At 37.0% G+C, this 22,646-nt stretch overlaps 1 protein-coding gene across 2 annotated transcripts in view; it reads left to right on the top strand.

Moving 5' to 3' along the window:
- The window catches only part of HOMER1 (homer scaffold protein 1), a 127,013-nt gene extending 105,546 nt beyond the window's left edge, over window positions 1-21,467 (top strand). For both annotated transcript variants that reach the window (XM_045897235.3, XM_064596287.1), the window contains exons 7-9: window positions 3,420-3,530; window positions 4,160-4,240; window positions 18,516-21,467. In XM_045897235.3, the coding sequence (XP_045753191.1) occupies window positions 3,420-3,530; window positions 4,160-4,240; window positions 18,516-18,704 (381 nt within the window). In that variant the 3' untranslated portion in view covers window positions 18,705-21,467. The remainder of the gene's footprint in view (window positions 1-3,419; window positions 3,531-4,159; window positions 4,241-18,515) is intronic.
- The last annotated feature ends 1,179 nt before the right edge of the window (window positions 21,468-22,646 follow it).

Below are 22,646 nucleotides of genomic sequence, written 5' to 3'. Positions count from 1 at the left end.
TTGGTTTTTTGAAGAAGGAACAACTTAAAAAATACAGGTAAGAAATTCTTTATAAAAGTTGCTTATGCAGGTTTCCCCACTATCCAAAAGTAAAGCTGTGAAACCTTTCCTAAGCTGAAGTGGTATAAGGAGAAGAGTATCCCCTGCTTTCCAGAAGTTCACTTTGTTTTTACAAAAGACCTACATTAGTATCTGTTTTTGCTGACAAATCTGAGGACCATTTTTAGTTTTGCCACAAAAAGCTGTTACCGTACTAATTCAGGTCTTTTGTAAAAGTGAAGTGGCATAATTCAAACTCTCAGAAAGTGGGAGACACCTGTATTTGTAATTTCATGCAGGAAAAGAAAATCAGAAATCCCAGTATGAAAAATATTAGAAGCCCAAACAATTACTTGTGAAGAATTTTTTTTTGTATTCACAGCATTTGCATTTACCCAACAGGAAGTATATGCCGCTAATTTCCTTTTTTGGGAAGGATGCCAAAGAAGTGAACTTCGTAGACAGTAGGAAATGGCCTTACTTCCAGAGCACAGTCAGGAATGTAGTAAGATCAGGCTGAGGTGGGAAGTAATATAGAGATGAAATAGAGACAGGGAGGGAGAGTAAGAAACCTGAGTAAATGTCATCCTGTTGTATGTGTAAAGGTTAACTTAGGAGGAGGAAGAAGGAAGTTGTTGTTTAATGACTATAGAATTTCCATTTTGTAAGATGAAAATGTTCTGGAGACCTTTTTCACAACAGTGTGAGAATACTTAACACTGCTGAATTGTACACTTAAAAATGGCTGAGATGATAAAATTTTTTTCTGTGTTCTTTACCACAATAAAATAAATTAATCCATGACAGTTCACTCATGAGCCAATAAATACTCACAGAAGAACTATCATATCCTCTTACTGTATAATCCCTGTCCTTAAGGAAATTTTGGTTTAAATTGTGAATTGAATTTTAAAGATCTAAGAAATGAAATCTTTCTATTTATTCACATGTTTATAATTTTTAATGCTCTTCTTTCCTTCTTGTAGATCTGAATTTCCATCAGGTATCCTTTCTGTGTAGCCTAACTTCCTTTGCAAGTTGCAGCCAGAGGGATATAGGGGGCAGCTTTTTGTCTTTACTATAGGTTGCGTTTTCCTATTTCTTCACATGTCTAGTCATTTTCAGTTGTATGTTAGACATTTGAAATTAGATGACATACAGCCCATAGTTTCTCTTATCTTACTCTGAATGATGTTGATTTTTGTTTGAGTAAGCAGTTAAACTTACTTACAGATTTCCTTGAAATTGTGGAGGTGTGGACTTAGGCTTCATTGGAGTCCATTTATTTTAATCTTGCCCTTAACCCTATGGTGAATTCCATAGTCCTGGGAAATGTTTATTTCTAAGGCATAATCCTGCTGGTGTTTTAGTGGAAAGCTTGAAGTAATAACCCACGTCCTCTAATTTGGTGGGACTGAAACGCCAAACTGTTCTCTCTGTGGTGAGCCCTACCACAGCTCAGCTCTTGCAGCCTTCCGGCTCCTTTCATTCCTCCCCCCCATGCTGGACTCCTTGGATCTTACCTGTGCATGTGTAGATGAAGGGTTAGCCAAAGATTTGAAGGAAGTCTGTATGTTTCTTTGGGGGCTTTCTTCATACAGTTCCCTCAATTTCTAGCTGTTTCAGCTGTTTTAAGGGGTCCCCAGATCCTCAGGCTCCTCAGGGAAATAAGACCACAAGTTTCTGCTTAAGTTCTAGTCAAGCAATGCAGCCAGACTACAGAGTGCCTTCAAGCAAAAAGATGTGTATATGTGTATTTTACCCAATGTGATTGCTTTCTTTCTGGCTTTTGCTCTATTTGGTTGCTTACCTGGGCATTCAAACAGTTGAATTTTACATTTTGGTCATGATTTGCAATTGTTATCTGTGGGAAAGTTTTTCCAGTAAAAAGTACTCCATCATTATCAGAACTGGAACTCCCTATAAGGAATTCATTATCTAATTGGACCAAAAAAAAAAAACCCTCCTATATATTGAATAATAAGGAAATAATTCCCAAGATTTTGAATACATTTCATTTTGTGGACCACAGGACAGGAGAGCCTAGAGGAATCAAGTAGATAGGAATGACTTTCTGGTGAAAGTACATGCTGACCTGAGAGCTGAAGGTTTGCTAAGGTCTGAACAGCCTCAGCGGTAAGAGTGGACATTCTAGTTAAGTCAGCAAGATGGTTTATTCAGTGAGAGTGGTTTATTTTTAGGGTGAAGAGACTCGCCTATTTTTAGTTGGAAAAACCACCTATCACATACTGTGAGTGTCTTGGGTGATGAGGATGGTTAAGTAGTTTAGGACTGGTGTATGCAAGACCTGCAGGTTTAGATTTGATACTGTAAAAAATGAGCCATTGAAAGGCTTTGAATGGAGGAATTATACAATGATAGATGAATGTTAGTTTATAGGAGAGGTAAAAACAGACAAAGATTATAGTTATGTCCTCTGGTGGGCCATTGCTGTTGTCTAGGCTTGGATGATAGGGTCTGCACAAGGCTATTAGTACATGAATAGAAAGGAAGAAAATGTTAAGAAACGTAGAGTAACATTTATGGAGGATAAGTGGATATTTGGAAAATGTGAAGGAGAAGGATTTGCTGTTTCCTTAATAGTCTAGAATTTATTGCATTCTAGTCAGCCAAAATGTATGAGATGCTAACGTGTGTAAATTGCTGTGATGAGGTGCGTGTGTATGTTTTTATGTTGTCTTCTGCCTATTTTGACTGTTGGATCCAACAATGTCGTTGGATGGTTTAACTTTTAGGGGCAGTGCCTTTCTTTCTTCTCTCAGAAAATACCAAGTGCTCATTAAAAGTTCTGTAGCTCTTTGGGCCCTTAGTACATTCTTATTGACTAAAGAATATTATCTTTTGCTACAGAGACACTACTGATGTGAAGTCATTCTAGTATCGAATGATTGAAGTTGTATTTTAAGCATATCTTTTCTTCCAGATTCTCTTACATTTTGGAAATGTATTTGAAAAATTTCTCACTCTGTAAGGCCAGTTTTCAGAAGCCATGTTTAATTTGAAAGCTACAGATGGAAGGCAGATGGCTAGATCTGATTTTGAATATGTTTTCATAAGAAATTTTTAAAGAAGCCTCTCATTATAGGGGTTCTCAACTGTCATTAACCAATTAAGCTTTCCTAACTTCTTCCATGACTAAGCCATATAAATAATTATTCCCCTAGTCTTTTTTTGTTGTCCTAAATTTGTGTCCTTAAAGAATCTGTTCATTCTACCTTAAGTGTCTTAATATTTCTCAAAATTGATTTTCATATGTTGTTTAAAAGTCGTGATTTACCTATGAGGGGCTTATTATACTTTCAGCAAGAAATCTTTTGAGATAGTCATATAGCTTAACCTGTGTTCTCATTTCATTTTAGGTGACTGAGCTTGAATGTGTTAGTAGCCAGGCAAATGCAGTGCATACCCATAAGACAGAATTAAATCAAACAATACAAGAACTAGAAGAGACGCTGAAAGTGAAGGAAGAGGTATTTCCTACTTTTCACTCATCTGTAATCTAGCTAACATGTGTACAAAATATTTGAGTCTCTTTCAGATTTACAGGTACTTTATGGAATAAAGTAAGGTTGTGGGGTGTTTTGGGGGGGGAGATGAAATTTTTTTTGATTGATATGAAGCTTGTTCATACTTTCTCCATCCTTGTCTCTGCTGTTAGGAACTACAGTGAGGCAGGCAGACTGAGATACTGCCTCTTGCCTTCTGTATGAGAGTTGCATTCTTAAAATCAACAGAAAACTGCGAGAGGTTAAATGAATTTTATAAGCTGTTGCTTTTTCTGATTTCCAGTCATAAGATTTAACATCCCAGGAAAGAATTATATCCACAAAGCTTGAAACAGCCTTAAAATGTTCTGATTGTTGTTTCCAAGCCGTGCTGTACCAAAGCCACCAAGCAGACTTGTTGCTTAAGATTATCATGGCTTAGACAACCTACCCATAAAGACGAATTCACCCTTCTAAAAATCAGCATAAAGGAATGTTTTTTAAATTATTCTTTTCCAAGGACTAGGACAATAATTTCAGGGAGAAATAACACTTTCTCTTTGCTTGATTTAGTTTAAATATTGTGGCTAAAGACATTGCTCTGCTTTTTCTAGGAAATAGAAAGATTAAAACAAGAAATTGATAATGCCAGAGAACTACAAGAACAGAGGGACACCCTGACTCAGAAACTACAGGTGAGCTATAATAACATTGTGATTCATTTCTGCATAGAGAGAGGCATCAGTCATTCTTTCACATAGTAATGACTTCTTTTCTGAAACTTCATTTTGTAGGTTCTCAGTCATTTTTCCAGGACTTGTGATTCATGACTAATCTTTGATTTTTCAAAAATTAAGTGATAACCTCACCTAGGTAGCATGGGATCATCATAGATGGCCATTTATAAACTGCCTTCAGTAAATTATTTTAGAAATGTCTGTTTTTTAACATAAAAAATACCCTGAATTTAAAGAGAATTTCTCACATGGATTTCATTCAGTCGAAGAGTTCTGCTCATTTTTTTTTTACGCTGAACTAATGAGTATGAATTGCAGAAGTAGTTGTGCCCTAATGGAAATTAAGTTAGTGACATTTTTCTTTCTTTACTCTAATGAATTTTTCTCACTTCTTTTGCATAAAAAAATATGTTTCCTGACTCTAATTTACATACATATATCCTGTATTGGTGGTTAGGGAAGATTTTTAGAATTCATTATCAAAGTCTCCGCACCTCCCGCCCTTTTCTTACACCCCAGTGGTTAGCTGCCTCTATAAAGAAAGGTTAGGACCACTTCAGAGTTTGGAGTAGAAATAAATGTATGTACAGAGGGAGGAATTTTGGGTCAGGGGTGATAAGTGGAACCTGAAAGCCCGGGAATTAGGAGTACCTCAATTGTAATGCGAATGTCTTGCGTTAATTGAGTGCTTACTATGTGCCAGACACTGTGTTAAGCACTTTACTTATATTGTGCATTTACTTCTTGTGACAGTCACCTGAGGAAACTGAGGCTTGTATAAGTTCATTTGTCCACTCTCCATTTATATAGGTAGTCAGAATTCTGTGACAGTAGAGAGGGCCTTCATAAAGGAAGTAGGTTCTTTATATGGCATGACACATTACCCTCTCCCGTCATTGACTTGCAGCAGTCTGGTTTGTTTTGGCTAGCCCTATTAAATGTTGTTCCCACATTTTAATGATCTGTGTAAATTACTGGTTCTCGGGGGGAGGGGGCAGATTTGCCCTGCAGAGAACGTGTAGCAATGTGCCGAGACAATTTTGATTTTCACAACTCAGGCAGTACTATTAACATCTAGTAGGTTGAAGTCAAGAATGCTGCTAAACATCCAGTTATCTGGACCAAATTGTCAATAGTGCTAAGGTTGAGAAAGCCTGATGTAGAACTAAAGATGAAGTGTGTCCTCAGGGCTGGAAAAAGTGGGGGAAATTCAGTGGAGCTTTTGTCTTTTGTTCCTTTGGTTTGGGCTGCTATTTTCTAAGTCCTTGCTGTGATTCGGGCATTTGCCGAGCCCTTGCATACCTTTGCTTGAACTCATCCCTGTTTTCGAAGAGAAGGCAGCGGTTCAGAGGTGTTCACAAGTTGACGAGGCATTGAACTAGAAAGCAGTGAGGCCTCAATTTGTTTGGATTCCAAAGTCTCTGTTCTTTCTGTATGACTGCCCCTGGCTTCAGGCGGCCATGCTGCCAAGACATTCCTGACGGTTCCTTCAGATGTTTTCCAAGTTACGTACACATCCCAGAGAAACCAAGAGGTGATTTTTCAAATCAAACTTCTTAAATGTATTTCATCATTAATTGAGCGATAATTGAATTTTAAAGCTGGCTCCTATTCTTACCTCTTCTTTCACCATATATCAAAAATGCTGATCAAAGCAACCTACTAGGAACATGATAGGGAAGCTTTCAGACCTTCTGATGGGCTGGCTCCTACTTGCAACTTAGGTCTTGGCTTACGTGTTAATTTCTCCAACTTCTCAGTTTACGCACAACTCCGCAAGGTCTCCCCCACCCCACCCCAGGTACTCTTTGTGTTTTTTTGTTTTTTTTTTTTAAAGATTTTATTTATTTGACAGAGAGATAGACAGCACAAGTAGGCAGAGTGGCAGGCAGAGGGAGAGGGAGAAGCAGGCTTCCCGCTGAGCAGGGAGCCCGATGTGGGGCTCGATCCCAGGACCCTGGGATCGTGACCTGAGCCAAAGGCAGCTGCTTAGCCGACTGAGCCACCCAGGCGCCCCTACTCTTTGTAATATTAGCTTGTTTTATTTTCCTAGTAGCAATTAGTCACTATCTGAAGTGGTCTTATTTTTCAACTTTACTTTGAAATAATTTCAGACTTACAGAAAAGTTGCAAGAATAACACAATGACTTTTTATATACCTTTCACTCACATTTCCCAAATGTTGCCATTTTTTGCTGTATTTGTTTGACCATTCTGGAACTGTCTCTCTCTCTCCGTGTGTGTGTGTGTTATTTTTTCCTGAAATCTTTGAGAATAAGTTGCAAGATACTGTATCTCTTTACCTCTAAACGCTTCGGTGTGTATTTTCTAAGAGTAAGGCATTATTTTACATAACCATCAAAATCAAGAAATTATCTATATACAGACCTTATTCAAATTCCCATAATTGTCTTAATAATATTCTTTATAACAAAGTTTAAAACTTGTTTTTCTGGTCCAAGATTTATTCCGTGCTCATGGGTTGCGTTTAGTTGTCATATGTATTTATTTTGATGTTTGAATTGTCCCAGATTTGGCCAGTGGGAACCCATTCAGTCCAGCTTCTGATTCCTTTTTGATGTGACCCTTTCATTCTTTTAAAGAATGTCTTCATGTTTTAGGACAACTACATATTCAAGGCTCATCTTGTATTTTTTCAGTCCTCAACCTTGGAATTAGCTATTTCTCCAAGGAGAAATTTATTTCTTTTTTTTTTAAGATTTTATTTATTAGAGAGTGAGCGAGAGCACAAGCAGGGGGGTCAGCAGGCAGAGGGAGAAGCAGGCTCCCCACTGAGCAGGGAGCCTGATGCTGGGCTTGAGCCCAGGACCCTGGGGTCATGACCTGAGCTGAAGGCAGACACTTAACTGACTGAGCCACCCAGGCGTCCCTCCACGGAGAAATTTCTTTAGGCAAAGATTGATATTTAGAAGCCAGGATCTGAGTACCAGGTAGGGTTTTTGCTATTGAGATAGCATTGTTTCTATGCCATCTTAATAAACAGAGCTGGAAGGACGTAAATACCACATTATGTCTATTTCAATAGCCATGTATATATAAAACTGAATTCTTACTCATACCTCCCATTACAGTGTAATACAATGGAGTTTATTATAGCCTTTCCCATACTCATATTTGTAATTCCTTTACCCAATACTAAGAAACCCGATTCTTATTATCTACAGTATATTTATTTACTTTCTCAATCTTAGCACAGAAAATAGTTTTTGAATTACTAATTCATACCACCACAAAAAAATGCAAACAAAACCTTACCAACTAGAGATCACTATAATTTTTTTTGTCCTCAGCCTATGTTCAAAAGTTTGTTGGGTTAGTTCTTCCCCTCCTCTGCAATTGGTTAGGTTATTCATTTGAAACATACTTTGTTCGGGGCACCTGGGTGGCTCAGTCAATTAAGTGTCTGCCTTCAGCTCAGGTCATGATCCCAGGGTCCTGGGATTGAACCCGGTGTCAGGCTCCCTGCTCAGCGGGAAGCCTGCTTCTCCCTCTCCCTCTGCCTGCCGCTCCCCCTGCTTGTGTTCTCTCTGTCAAATAAATAAATAAAATCTTAAAAAAAAAGCCATACTTATATGTTCATTTGTATCATATTATATTCCATTTTAGTATTTTCTTATCCATTCTTCTACATTTTATATATGCATGCATTTACTGAGTATACGAAACATTAGCATGGTTCCAAAAGTCAGAACTATTTGGAAAGATGTCTTTAGAGACATACCCTCCAGTCCCCACTACCCTAGCTTCTGCCCCATCCTTCCCACCCCATTCCCATCCGCCACCTGTGGGTAACCAATCTCATTAGTTGCTAGTTTATCTTTTCTGTATTTCTTTTCACACAAATGAACAGATCTATTTGTTTACCTTCTCCCCTCCTTTTTAAAAGGTAACGTACTCTAGATTACTCTTCTACACTTTGTTTCTTTCACGTAAAATATATTCTGGAAGTCACTCTTGTCAGTTCACTGAGATCATGTTCATGCTTATGATAGCTGTAAACTCCTTCATTTGTGGAGTGATAGTTTATTCAGCCACTCCTTTATGTGGGTATTTAGGCTGTCTCCAGTGTTCTGCAACAATACTACAATGAGTAATATTGCGCATAGGTATTTTGTTATTGTTGGAGGTGTATCTTCAGAATAGATTTTTTGTTTGTTTGTTTTGTTTTTAGTAATCTCTGCACCCACCGTGGGGCTCGAACTGATGACCGCAAGATGCAGAGTCTCATACTCTTCCTCCTGAGCTAGGGAGATAGCATTGTTTCTATGCCATCTTAATAAACAGAGCTGGAAGGATATAAATACCACATTATGTCTATTTCAATAGCCATGTATATATAAAACTGAATTCTTACTCATACCTCCCATTGCAGTGTAATACAATGGAGACTCTATCACCCCCGAGATAGATTCTTAGAAGGAAGATTTCTAAATAAGAAAATAAACACATACGTAGTTGGGTTAAACATTGTCAAATTCCCCTTTGTAATGGATTGTGCTGGTTCCCACTCATAACCACTACCATGAGTGCCTCTTTCTCCATGGCCTTGCCAACAAAACGTGTTGTCATACGTTTTAATTGTGTGATAGGTGAGAAATGATATTTTAATTTGCATATCTCATGTTATTAGTGACATGAACATCTTTCATAAGCTTAGAGGTCATGTCAGTATCTTTTTGTACATGGGCGGATTGGGTGTTCATGTCTTTTGCCCTTTTCCTATAGGATTTTTGGTTCTTTTTCAGGAGTTCTTTATATATTACAGGAGTTCTTTTTATATCTGATTACATGTTAAAAATATTTTCTCCCAGTTTTTTTTGTTGTTGTTGTTGTTGTTTTTTTACTTTGCCTGAGATGGTGTTTTATGTACTAGTCAGATTTATTACTCTTTTCTTTTCTTGGTTCTGGCTTGTGGATCGTATAGTCAGATAGCTCTTTTCCGATCCTTGTATCATCTGATACAGGGATTCATCTGTATTTCCCTCTAGTACTTACACGGTTTCATTTTTTACATTTGGATCTCTGAGTATTTTGGGTTTATTCTTTTGTGTGTGGTATGAGATATGGATCCAGTTGTATCCTTCCAAATGCCTGTCCAGTTATCTCATTACCACTTATTTAAAATTTCATCTTTTTTCCAGAGATTGGAGATACTTGATTTCTCTACACATTCTGACCTACTCTGGGCTTCCTATTCCAGCCCACTAGTCACTCTCTTAATGCATCAGTACCACCCTGCGCTGATAGTAGAGGCTTTAATATCTGCTCGGGCCAGGTGCCCCTCAGAGTTTCTTTTTCATTGTTTCTCTCAATAGTCTTACATACTTATTTTATCATATGCGATTCAGTATTCAGTACCAATTTTTGTGTCAACTGAAAATAAAGCTCCATAAAAAAATTTTACTGGGATTGCTTAAACTTTATAATATGACTTCAGGAGAAACAATATCTTACTGAAGTTTCGATCCTATCCAGGAATAAGGGATGTCTTCCCATTTGTTCACATCTACTTTTGTGTTTTTCACAGGAGTGTTAAGGTTTTCAACATGTAGTTTTGCATATTTCTTGTTTATAAATATTTTATCTTTCTTTTTTTTCTATTTCAAATGGTTTTCTCTACCATTGTATCTTTTAATTGATTATTGTTTGTATATTTGAAAGCTGTTGAATTCTTTTCTTTTTTTTTTTAAGATTTTATTTATTTATTTGACAGAGATAGTGAGAGCAGGAACACAAGCAGGGGGAGTGGGAGAGGGAGAAGCAGGCTTCCCGCGGAGCAGGGAGCCCGATGTGGGGCTCAATGCGGGGCTCGATCCCAGGACCCTGGGATCACGACCTGAGCCGAAGGCTTAATGACTGAACCACCCAGGTGCCCCGAAAGCTGTTGAATTCTGTATGCTATTTTTATGTCCTGCTACCTGACTAAATTATTTTATTATTTGAGCTAGTTTTGTCACTTACTCCATTGATTCTGTAAGATTTTTTAGGTATGGTAACACATAATCTGCAAACAGATAATTTTACTTTTATTCCCCCATCCCTCCAATTCTCAAGCCTCTTGATTTTTCTTGTCCAATTACACCTGTTAAAAACACCACTACAGTATTTTTTTTTTTTAAGATTTTATTTATTTATTTGAGACAGAATGAGAAAGACAGAGAGCACATGAGAGGGGGGAGGGTCAGAGGGGGAAGCGGGCTCCCTGCCGAGCAGGGAGCCCGATGCGGGACTCGATCCCGGGACTCCAGGATCATGACCTGAGCCGCAGGCAGTCGCTTAACCAACTGAGCCACCCAGGCGCCCCAACACCACTACAGTATTAAACAATACTAGAGATGATGGGCTTATCTCATCCCTCATCTTAGTGAAAATGCCTCTAGTATTTTTCCATTTTAAGTAAAATGTTGGCTGTAACACTGAAATATATTTTATCATGTTATGAGAGTGTCCTTCGTGCCTATTAGAATGTTTTTACCAGGGATGAGTATGGGATTTTGTTAACGGCTTTTTTTTTTTTTTTTTTAGTATCTATGAAAATAATCATAATTTCCTCTCTAGATCTATTTAATATGGTTTATTTTATTAATGGATTTTCTAATACCAAACCACCTTTGCATGACTGGAATAAAGATCACTTAGCTATGGTATCTTATTTTCTTAATGTGGTGTTAGACTTTTGTTCTTTATTATTTATCATTTTTACACAGTACTCATTTGTGATATTGGTCTGTATTTCTTTTGAGGGGAGCTATACGTATAAGATTTGGGTATCGGGGTTAGACTTTACACACAGTAATACTTCAGTCATACTTCATGCACTGTCTTCATTTTTTATGCTCTGGAATAATGGATGTCATATTGAAACTACCTCATCTCTAAATGTTGACACCATTGGGGCCTGGTGCATTTTTATGGAGTAGTTCCTGGATTATTCTCTATTTCTTCTGCAGACGCTGGGCTGTTTAAGCTTTCCATCTAGGTTTCACAGAGTCAGCGAGAACTCTTATTTCTTATTTTATATAATTGTCCATTGTCCTTCTTGATTAAGTAAAGTTAAGCAGTGGTATGTCTCATCAGTGCCACTGGTTTTTTTTTATCCTCTACCTTATGAATTTCTCCTTTTATCTTTATTATTCCTGCCTCGTACTTTGTTTTGGTTTACTTATTCTTTCTCTAGCATTTTAAGAAGAGAATTTAATTCCTTTATTTTCATTCTTTCACTTTTATGTATATGTGTTTAAAGTTATAGATTGTCCTATGATGATTGCTTTAGGTGTATTTCATAGATTCTCATATTTAGTATGTTCGTTATCATTATTTCCTGAAATTCTGTAATTTTGGTCTTATTTCCCTTGCACCCACGAGATGTTTAAAAGAAGGCACTTGAGGGGCACCTGGGTAGCTCAGGTCATGATCCCAGGGTCCTAGGATGGAGCCCCACATTGGGCTCTCGGCTCAGCGGGGAGTCTGCTTCTCCCTCTCCCTCTGCCCCTCCCTTCTACTCGTTCTCTCTCTCTCTCAAATAAATAAGTACAAAAAAATTATAAAAGATAACAGAAGGTGCTTTAATTTCCTGGTGGAAGCACCTTTTTATTTTTGGGGTTTAGTTCTTAAGTTCTAGTTTTACTGTCTTGTAATCGCAAGGGTTTGTATAATTTCTGCTTTATATAATTGACTGCACTTTTTTGTGTGATCTCATATATGACCGATTTTTGTAATGTTCCTTGTTGACTTTATAATTTTTGTTTTCTGTTTTGTTACCTTTCCTTTGTTCCACCTGATGTGTCCTGTATTGAGAGTGGCAGAGCGAAGTCTCTCATCAGTATGTTTTTATCTATGCCTCTTTACAACACCTGTAATTTCTACTTTATAAGGTGGTTGGTACCTAAATTTAATGGTTATATCTTCATTGTGCATTGTGGCTTTTAGCATTAAAGTGCCTTCCTTTGGCACTTTTTCTACCAGTATTGCAACCTCTCATTATCTTGCGCCTATCCTGTTATTTTTGGCCTTCCTAAATGAATTGCTCAGTGGAAGGACCTTTCTATTTTATGATTTTGTTTTCAATTCCTAGTCTTACTGCATTGTGATCACAGAATATTTTTGGTGATATTTATACTTAATGTAACTTAATACTACTTTTTTGTGACCAAATGTAAAATCAGTTTTTGTGAATGCTTCTTGTATGTTGTGTATACTTAGTGCTTTGTGAGCCAAACTGAATTTTTTTTTCTTTTACTAGGTAACTCATTCATACTTATTGATACGATTTTTGTTTTAGTTCAACTTGTCATTATTTTATGTAATAATTCCTGTGTATTACGTTAATTGGATTTTTTCTTTCTCTGTATGATATGTTCTTTGCCCTTTTTTATATCTTTTGATATTTAAGATGGTCTTAACTTTGTTTTAGTGGTTACTTTTAGACTTACACCTTTTTAAAATACTCCTACTTGGGGCGCCTGGGTGGCTCAGTCGTTAAGCGTCTGCCTTCGGCTCAAATCATGGTCCCAGGGTCCTGGGATCGAGTCCCACATCGGGCTCCCTGCTCGGCGGGAAGCCTGCTTCTCCCTCTCCCACTCCCCCTGCTTGTGTTCCGTCTCTCACTGTCTCTCTCTGTCAAATAAATAAATAAAATCTTTAAAAAAAAAAAATACTCCTACTTAACTGTGTTCATATTTAAACTTTCACTATCTGGTTTATTCATTTTTATTTATTTTTTTAAATATTATTTATTTTAGAGAGAGAGCATGAGCGGGAGGGACAGAGGGAGAGGGAGAGAGAATCCCAAGCAGACGGCACGCTGAGCCTGGAACCTGACGCAGGGCTCGATCTCATGCCTTGAGATCACGACCTGAACCGAAACCAAGAGTCAGGTGCTTAACTGACTGCACCACCCAGGCGCCCCGGTTTGTTAGTTTTTAATGATAGTTTTAATGATAGTTGACTTTGACCTATTACATATTCAATAATTAGAAGCTTATTCTGCTTTTCTCTTTTCCTTTTTTTCCTCCTATTTTTTAGTTGCATTATTTCTACCTTGTCAGAATAAGTAACATTTTGGGGGTGCTCCAGGCTGGCTCAGTTAAGCATCTGACTCTTGGTTTTGGCTCACGTCGTGACCTCAGGGTCATGGGATCCAGCTCCGCGTAGGGCTCTGCGCTCAGCTCGTGGAGTCTGCTTGAGACTCTTTCCCCCTCTGCTCCTCCCCCTGCTCTTGCTCTCACTCTCATTCTCTCCCTCTCAGATAAATAAAAAAAATATTTTTGAAAAGAAAAGAGTAGCATTTTTATATTATTTTTTAACCATTGTTCACCTTTGTTTTAGTCTTTGATATGTATTACCTATAGTACATGGACATGGTCACCGTCAGTCCTTTCTCTGAAGTTGCCACAGTAATCTGTTGGTTGGATGAAGCTTATCCTCTAGTAGATGGTTCCAGAAGAGCTCGTGGGTTTAAATTGTTTTTTAAAAGCCTTAGTACTTAGGTGACAGATAAAATCCTTGGTTCGTAATTTACTTTCTTTGAATTTCTTGAAAATGCCACTCCATTATTACCTTTTTTTTATGTTGCCTTTCTTTAAGATTTATTTATTTTAGAGAGAGAGCATGAACAGGAGAAGGGGCAGAGAGAGAGGGACAGGGAGAGAAGCAGATTCCCCGCTAAGCACGGAGCCCAATGCGGGACTTGGCCCCAGGACCCCAAGATCATGACCTGAGCCGAGATAAAGAGTCGGACACTTAACCAACTGAGCCACCCAGGCGCCCCTTATATTGCTTTTGAGAAATCTATTCCAGTCTAGTTCACCGGGCTTGGAAGTTTGGGGCTCCTGTGTGTGCACCCTGAGGATTTTTCCTTTATTTTCAAAATCTAAGAGTTTTACTAAGATATTTCTCAGAATTGATTTCATTGAGGGTCACTTTTCTCAGGTACTTGGTGGGCCCTTTTAATGTGTAGATTTAGGTCTTCCTTTATTTCCAGGAAGTTTTCTAGTATAAAAGTTTTAAATATTAGGTTTGTCCTATTGGAGTGTTTTCTTCGTAAGGAGCTCCAGTGATATGTAGTTAGATGGTCTTCCCTTCTATTTCAACCCCTTTCTCTCTGATCATTTCCCCTACTTTATTTCACTTGCGTTCCCTTGAATATTTAAAAATAATAATTGAGTAAAGCATAATTTTATTTAAATTTATTTTTTATTGTATAATTCAGTCTCTATTTCTGATATAATTTTGCCTTTTTCTTCTATTTCTATCAGGGCTTAATCACTCCTGGTTTTTTAGTGTTTTGTCTCATTTCTGTTTTTAGTGTTTGATATCTGTCTCAGGCTCTATTTTGAATGCTTGTTCGACAATATTTAAAGTTCATTTACCTATTTTTTTTAGTACTCTGTACATCCAATGTGGGGCTCAAACTTATGACCCTGAGAGCAAGCATCACACTGTCTTCTGACTGAGCCAGCCAGGTGCCCTATTTGACAATATTTAATTCAGAGTGGAGGCTTCTGTTTTCTTGTGCTTCATAGCTGTTTTTGGGGGGGGGAGGGGTCTTTTATTTTCAATCACTAAAGTCTCTACAGTTTCATTTTCTGTTTTCATCTTATGATAGTTTATGTAGATGAAGATAGCTCACACCTTTGTATTTTGTGGATTGAGTGGCTTACAGATTCTCAGTTCAAAATCACCCTCTTTTTGAGAGATAGTGGGGAAGGGGCTATGTGTCCTTCAGTGTTTGAGTTTTCTCTTGTCTTAGAAGATTGTAAGTTTCCCCGTGTTGCTTCTTCCCCCTTTACCGTAGTATTCCGGAAGGCTCCTTTCTTTTTCTTCTTTCTGCCCATTTCTCCTCAGAAGTGTTGCCTTTCCAAGATTGCCTCCTGTCTCGCGTACACTAGTAAGTCCCTTCCTTGTAGTCCGCTCTGGTCTACCAGGACTTTATTTATTTTTCCAGAATTTTGACACTTCCAGCGGTCTGTCTTAGGGTTATTAGAGTTCGGTCTTAAGCCTTTGGTTTTCCTCTTGCTTCTGCTCTACTTGCCCCACAACCCTGCCTTGCCCTCTGCAAAGGGTCAGAGAGAGAGCTTGGGAAATGTCTTTGCTGGAAATTGAAGTTTGATTTGTTTTATATCTTCTAGTTATTTGAAGTCATGGAATTTGTGTGGTGTTATTCTTATCATTGATTTATATAGTTTGGGAGGATGGTTGAGAGATCTCAGCATACAGAGTCACCATTACCTCAGCGTCCCAGAAGTGTTTACTTTTTTGTTGCTGGCATCCTGATTCTAGAATGCATGCTGCATTAAAACAAGAACCATCTTTGTTTATTTTCTGCTCTATCTCTATTGCTAGTACATAGAAGATGCTTGGTAAATAATTGTTGAATGTTTCTTCTTCAAAATTTGCGTGTGTGTCTTTGGCCCATTTTTCTCTTGAATTACTAATACTTTTGATGATTTCTATGTCCTGTTACATATGAAGGTTGATGATCTAATAGGGCACTATATCTTGCTTGTAATGGCTTAACATGTGAATCAGATGTCAAAGATAATTTTTCTGTAACTTTTATTTAGATTAAAAATGCACGATTTAAACTTAAATGAGCCTGATCTGGTCCCATTGATGATGGCAATGTGTAAATTTTTTTTAATCACTCTAGTGTTGAGGCTCCATATCTAACAAACACAGAGCATGACCTTCTACCCACTAAGATTTTATACTTGCAATTATTGCCCTTTAAAGCACTCGAAAGGGAGTTAGCTTCTGGCCTCCATTGCTTTATCAGGACTGAACCAGGTCTCTGGATGCCCCTGGCACATGCTTACATGTCAGTGAAGGAGAAGAGGAAACTGGTAGCACACACGTGGTTAGAAGCAGAAGAATGCGTTCGGAGGGAGAAGGAGAGGCTTGGAAAATGCGGACATAAGGCCGACTACTAGGAAGTTCCCACCTGCCAGGGCTCCTGTTGCCTTGTGTTGGCCCGTGTGCACTGGCTTGGCCAGTCTTGCTCTATCTAAGATTATATTCTCTGCCTCAGAATAGACCAGCAGCGTCAGCACTGTATTGGATCCCTTTTGTTATCTGACTCCTAAAATTCCTCCAATCAGAGGAGTGGCTGAGAGTATGACACTCTGTCTAGAGAGAACAATGCGATTTTAATGGCTGAGGAAATTTGGTGTTTTGCATGCTTCCATTGAAAATGTTTGCATGTCTCACTGATTGGCAAGGAGAACAAGGAAGCCTTTCATTTGAAGGAAGGCTTCAGAGGGCATACTGGATGGTGCCTGGTGAAATGGGTGTTTTCTAGTGAATGACATTTGGTCTATTTTCGTAGTTGGCAACATGCGACTCTTAAGCTTATTGTTGAAGCAGGCAAGAGAGCATGCCGTGCAGTCATGAGTGGAATTTTTTCATTTGACCCCAGGGGCTGTCTTCTCCCGCCTAGCTTGGAGCCTCCATGAATATGGCTTCTGAATTTATAAGCATTTTATTGGTTTCAGATCCCGCTCTCCGTTTACTTATCTTCACTTTGTGGATTATTCAGAGGGAAGAGATTAGAAACATACCTGGGAAACATCCAACACTAAATGCTTTAATATTAGATTGGGATTTCTTAAATTCCTCATTTATTACTCATTAGAGCTGCTGTATTCCTTTCTAGTATTTTCCCAGGTTCTTGTGGCTCCTCCGTGGCATTCTTGCTGAAGCCTTACTCTTAGTTATTTCTGTCAAAGCGAGTGAACATTTCCTTATGTTCAGAATCCTAGGTCAGGGTTACTTTCTTAGATGTATTCAAGCCAATTTCCTAATTATTTTTCTCAGAAGTTTACAATTTTTACAGGTGTTGTAAGAAAAATAAATTTTGGAAAAAAGTACCCATAATCCTAACAACGGCAGCTCTTTCCTATTTGTACAGTAATTTACAGTGTTTGTCCCCATGAATACCAGTGTTTGCCCGTTTGCACTGTGTGCTTCATATTTGGGGTTTTTTCTCATTTAACATTTACCAGATTGTCTTTCAAAAATTAAAAAAAAAAAGTGTTCTGCCATCCATTAGACTCGATAGAATTTTTTACGAGATTTACATTTAAACCATGTATTAACATTTGAAACATAATATTTTCTGAGGCTGATTCATATTGTATTACACCAAAATATTGTCATTGTCCCATATAATTGACATGTGTGAATGTAATTTGTGTCAATCATTTAATTCCTCTCAGAGGTAAAAATGAGCTTTCCAGAAAGGATATATAACTTTCAACTAATTGCTTATCTGAATACCTTGTTTAAAGTGTCATAAAGTGTTTAAAGTTTCTGCTCTTTTTCTCAGTTTGAATTTTTAACCGAAATTAAAACTCTAGGTCACTAGACCATTTCATTTTTTTAGAATTACTTATTATTATATTTGTCATGTTTAGAAACATTTTTAGAACAGTAATAACTTCTAATTAAGTATATTAGACTTGATTGTTTTTTTAAAAAAATAATTATTTTTGTCATGAACTTTTACTTGCCTTTTGTCATTTTTTTTTCTTTTCTTTCCATGATTTGCAGTATGTTGGAACTGTCAGCTGTATAATTCTCTTATATGTACGCTTATTGTAGATCTTGACTGAGACTGTAGATCTTGACTCAGTTTTTAGCCACTGAGCTACTTCTCCGGCCACAAGCACTCATTTGGACGGTGAGGCAAAACAAAGAATAGTAATTAACATATTCAGAGGATCCTGATACCTCGTGTTAGAGAGCTGTTGTCTTCTCACGGGTCTTTCTCCAGAATTGCCCGTAAGGAGGAAAAAGTACTCTCTTTTTCTCTGCCTGCTTTCAGCTGAGATTGCTACCAGTTGGTTGTGCATTAGGGAAAAAGAGGTGGGCCGAAATTGAATTGAGATGTAGCTAATCCACAAAATGGATCTTTAATCCTCTTCGGTATTTGAAATGCCCAGAGTGTTTGCCTGGCAGGAAGTAAGCATTCAGGAAGTTTCTGTTGGGTTGGATAGATGGATTCATGAACATGCCTGTCTCGAAAACCACATGGATTTCTCAGAGGGCAGAATTCTAAAAATCTCCGTAAAGTGTGTTAACTTGAGATTCAGAAGCTCATCTTCCTGTGTGTCAAACTGCATTAACTACCACAATATTAGTAATAATGAAAGTTGTATCGTTTCCTAAGTCGTGAACTGACGTGTGTATATATATCACACTTTTGTTTCTAAAGGAAGTAGAGATTCGGAACAAAGACCTGGAGGGACAGCTGTCTGACTTAGAGCAACGTCTGGAGAAAAGTCAAAATGAACAAGAAGCTTTTCGCAATAACCTGAAGACACTCTTAGAAATTCTTGATGGAAAAATATTTGAACTAACGGAATTACGAGATAACTTGGCCAAGCTACTAGAATGCAGCTAAGGAAAGTTAAATTTCAGTGCCAATTGATTAAAAAATACACTGTCTCTCTTCATAGGACTGTTTGGGCTCTGCATCAAGATTGCACATAAAATTTGAATATCACTCCTCCTCCAGGAGGATGATCTTTTGAAAATTGGAATTGTATATTTCAGTGTAAATTTTAGAATTCAGCTCGTAGCTAGTTGGGGAAAAAAGAGATGAAAAACTTGAACTACAAATTACCTCCATGTATATTATTGGCCATAGTTAACTAGAAAGTTATAAATAGACACTTAATGCAATCTTTTTTTTCTGATATTAGCCAATGGGAGAATTAACAATGTCTGGGTCACATCCCCTTTTTGTGTTCAACACAGTGAAGGTTATCTGCTTTTTAAATTAATTTATTTATGATATCTAAAGCTGTGTTTTGTGCAAAAACTTAGTGATGAAAGCCCTGTCTTCTGTTGTAATCTGAATAATTTCTCAGGATATTTTTGCACTGCTGAGAAGCAGCGCCATTACCAATTAATTCTTGCCAGGAGTGAGAGAGAGCTGCATCTTTAATTGAAACATACTTACTAGAACTGGGTGTATAGAGTTCTTCCCTTTTTTTATACTGGAAGATATTTCACTCGGTGACCACTCTGGTACACTCTGGTGTTCTTGAATCTTGTCTGCTGTATAGTTTACTTTTCCATATCGATTCCGTGTATTTATGAGAAGATATTGTCTCCCACTTTATTACACATTTTAAAGCCAACTAACGAAGGCAGCTGAGTCCCTCAGAAATTTTTCTTTTTAAATTTCTAATAAATTTGACACACAGTACTGAAATACAGCAGCCCGTCATCGACGGTCTGGCCTAGCAATGTTAAGTATATTTACAGAATATGCAGTTACATTTATTTATATATTTTGCAAGAAATCTTTTCTGAATGATCAATGCATTTCAATTTACAACTAATAATGGCTATTGGGGAACTGTTTATTATAGATCATTTTAAGGTATATAGCAATTTTAAAGGGGATCCATTTCCATCAAACAGCCGATCAGAGGACTATTGGGATTGGAGCCGTGTACTCTGTCTGGGTCTTCACATCAACCACATCTCTAGTCAAACCTCACAAGGCAATATTCTGAACTGTTAACTAGGTGTTTCAAACAGGAATTCAATTCAATAGGCTCTTCTCAATGAACAAGTTTTAATGTTGTTTTGATGTAATTTTAAAAGACTTTTAGCAAACATGCATTTCTTTATATATTTCTTTTAAGAAGCTATTTTAAAAGTAAGCCAAGTGCTGTCTAGTCTGCTTATGGAGTTAGGGATTGCATCAGAGTCCATATATTCTCGCTGTACAATGCCTGTGATGTTGAGGAGGGTTCTTTTTTAAAGTGTATGCTTGAGCATCTGACTCTGTGGAGTCTGCAAATGCACTGACTTTGTTTGTACCCCAAAACGATGGAATTGTTAAGTACAAAATTAAGCTAATGAATCAGTTTGTAACCATTTTTTCACTCACAAACAGCAACTCAACACTAGACAATTTTGTTTTATATATGTATGTGTATGTATGTAAATACATACATCTTAATTTATATTAGAGTGAAAAATAAATGGTTTGTTTCTAAAGTTAGTTTCTAAAGTGAGTTTTCAGGTGTCTCTGAAAAGTTTCTGTCAGACACTTACTCATTGTGTATTCTATGTGCTATGACATCATGTAAGTTACCTCCATCTATTTTAGGATCTTTTCCTCACCTATTTATTATAGGGAGGGTAATTTAGGTACACAAGCTCAGAGCTGAGATATTTCTCTGATAAATCAGGTAATAAAATTTATTTGATTGATGGAATTTTGAAGTAGATGTGATTTTATCCATCAGTTTCTGAGTATCTGCTGAGTAACAAAGAGCACCAGATTTTAATTTAAATAGGGGATTTAACACTAGGGATCAGGGAATTTAGTTACGAAGAGTTAAAAATTAAAAAAAAAAAAAAACAGTGTAAGCTGTTGAAATGGTAAGTGAATTATTTTAATGATGTAATAAGATATTTTTAAATTTTGACATAGTTGTCATTTAATGGGAAAGTAACTCACCAATATGTCTCCACTTGAATTGTATTGATAGGTGAGACGTGTGTAATTCAATATATACATATACCCGTATGTATATGCAGAAAATTATTTTTAATATTTTCCTACTGATTAAGAAATTTAAAATTGGAAATTTTGTGAGTTTTTTCCTCGTCCAATAGGGCCTAATTTTTTTCTTTTTTTAGTGATTTAACAATTTGAGGGCTGCACCTTTAAATTCCCAGAGTGTCATTAGACGTGTACAGTATATGGGATAAGGGTGGACACAAGTGCACATATAAATAAAATCTTAAGACTATTTTAAATATTCATTTATAGTAGGAGAGTATCTAGAAATCATCATCTACAAGTCATAATTAGGTTGTGTGTCTACTATAGTTTTCTCCATTTCTGTATTATATAAATAAAAGTTTGCCTATTAAAATCTGATTTTTCCCAGAGACAAGTATTATATAATGTATCTATATTTAGATCCAACTGTGGTAATATATTTATCAGAAAATGATGCTGGGGACTGTAGCCTGAACATGTGGACTTTAAGTGACACAGACAAGGAGAGCAGAGATCGATCCCATTGTGTATAAGTTATTCTCTGATAATTATGAATTCTTGTACAAAAACCTGAAAAAAAAAAAAGGAAAAAGAAAAATACAGTTTTTATTTTGAAATATATTTGTTGTTCTCTGGAGAATGTACTTTATCTTTTTTTCCTTCAGTCTTTTCCAGATACTTTTGAAAAGCATTTAAGTGATGACAGCATTGCTTAACTTTTACAGGTGCTACTGGATTTCGCATTAGTGTGTTCTGTTGTGAAATCCTGACTTTGACATAAAAGGTTTTATACGTATTTCCCTGCCTGGAAAATTAGTTTTTGTTTCTCCTCTCTCTCCTTCTCTCCACCTTTCTCTCTCTCTCTCTTTTTCCTCCTTTTCTTTCTGCAGATTAAAAACAGTGCATGAAGTTGCATCCCTCCTTGTCCCTCTAGAAGAACTTCAGCACTGTCAGAATGTAAGGTTTTGCTGTCATTGAACTGCTGGAAAGCAGAGGAAAAGCTTGCAGGGTTTTTTCAAGTGGAAATAAAAGGGATGCTCAAAATTAAACCACCACCTTTGAAAACTCATTTTTTTGCCCCATTCAAGAATGTGGACGGTCTTGTGTCACTCATGTCATTCTGTGGTTTCGTTTCACTGCGGAGTGTGCAGCTCAGCTACTCTCCTCCCGCAGACCCGATCTTCTGTCCGTTCTGGAATGCGAGGCTGGCCGCAGGGAGAATTGGTTGGGTGGCAGTGTTGTGTTGACTTTTTTAAGAAATCCTGTTGTTTATTTGGTATCACATGATTTTACCATTCCTGATAGTCTGTGCTTGAAGTCATGAAATAGTCTTCATTGCATTTTTGTCTTCTGTACATTTGGCATTTATGAGGTAAATTAATTTATGGAAAATCTAAAGAAAACTTTCAGGTAAGAGGTAGTTAAGAATGACACATTAAAAAAATTTTTTTCAAGTAGGATACTGTGCCATAATTATTGAGAAGATAATTTTCATGTGAGAGAATATTTTTTAAATAACTAGAAAAGGATCATGTTGGAAAGGAAACAGCTGAATCGTTCACCTTTTATTTGAGAAAGTGCATTTTTTTCTAATGTAAAATTGGACCTTAAATTTTGATAACAGTTTTTTTTAACGGGAAACTGATAATATATCAATGTCACAGAAATACAAGCATTGTTAATGAATTAAAGAAACGGCTTTTGGTTAGTAAAATAGCTAACAATTTTATCCAAGAAAAAAAACTCAAAAACTCAGCACTATACTGTCTACTGATTTCTGCTTAGTACACTAGATAGAAAAGAAACACTCTTTTT

Source organism: Mirounga angustirostris, unplaced genomic scaffold (genome assembly GCF_029215605.1).
Source record: "Mirounga angustirostris isolate CCGP_5_RB_7025 unplaced genomic scaffold, mMirAng1.0.hap1 SCAF_7, whole genome shotgun sequence".
Lineage (NCBI taxonomy): Eukaryota > Metazoa > Chordata > Mammalia > Carnivora > Phocidae > Mirounga > Mirounga angustirostris.
This window is presented reverse-complemented; position numbering and strand designations above follow the sequence as displayed.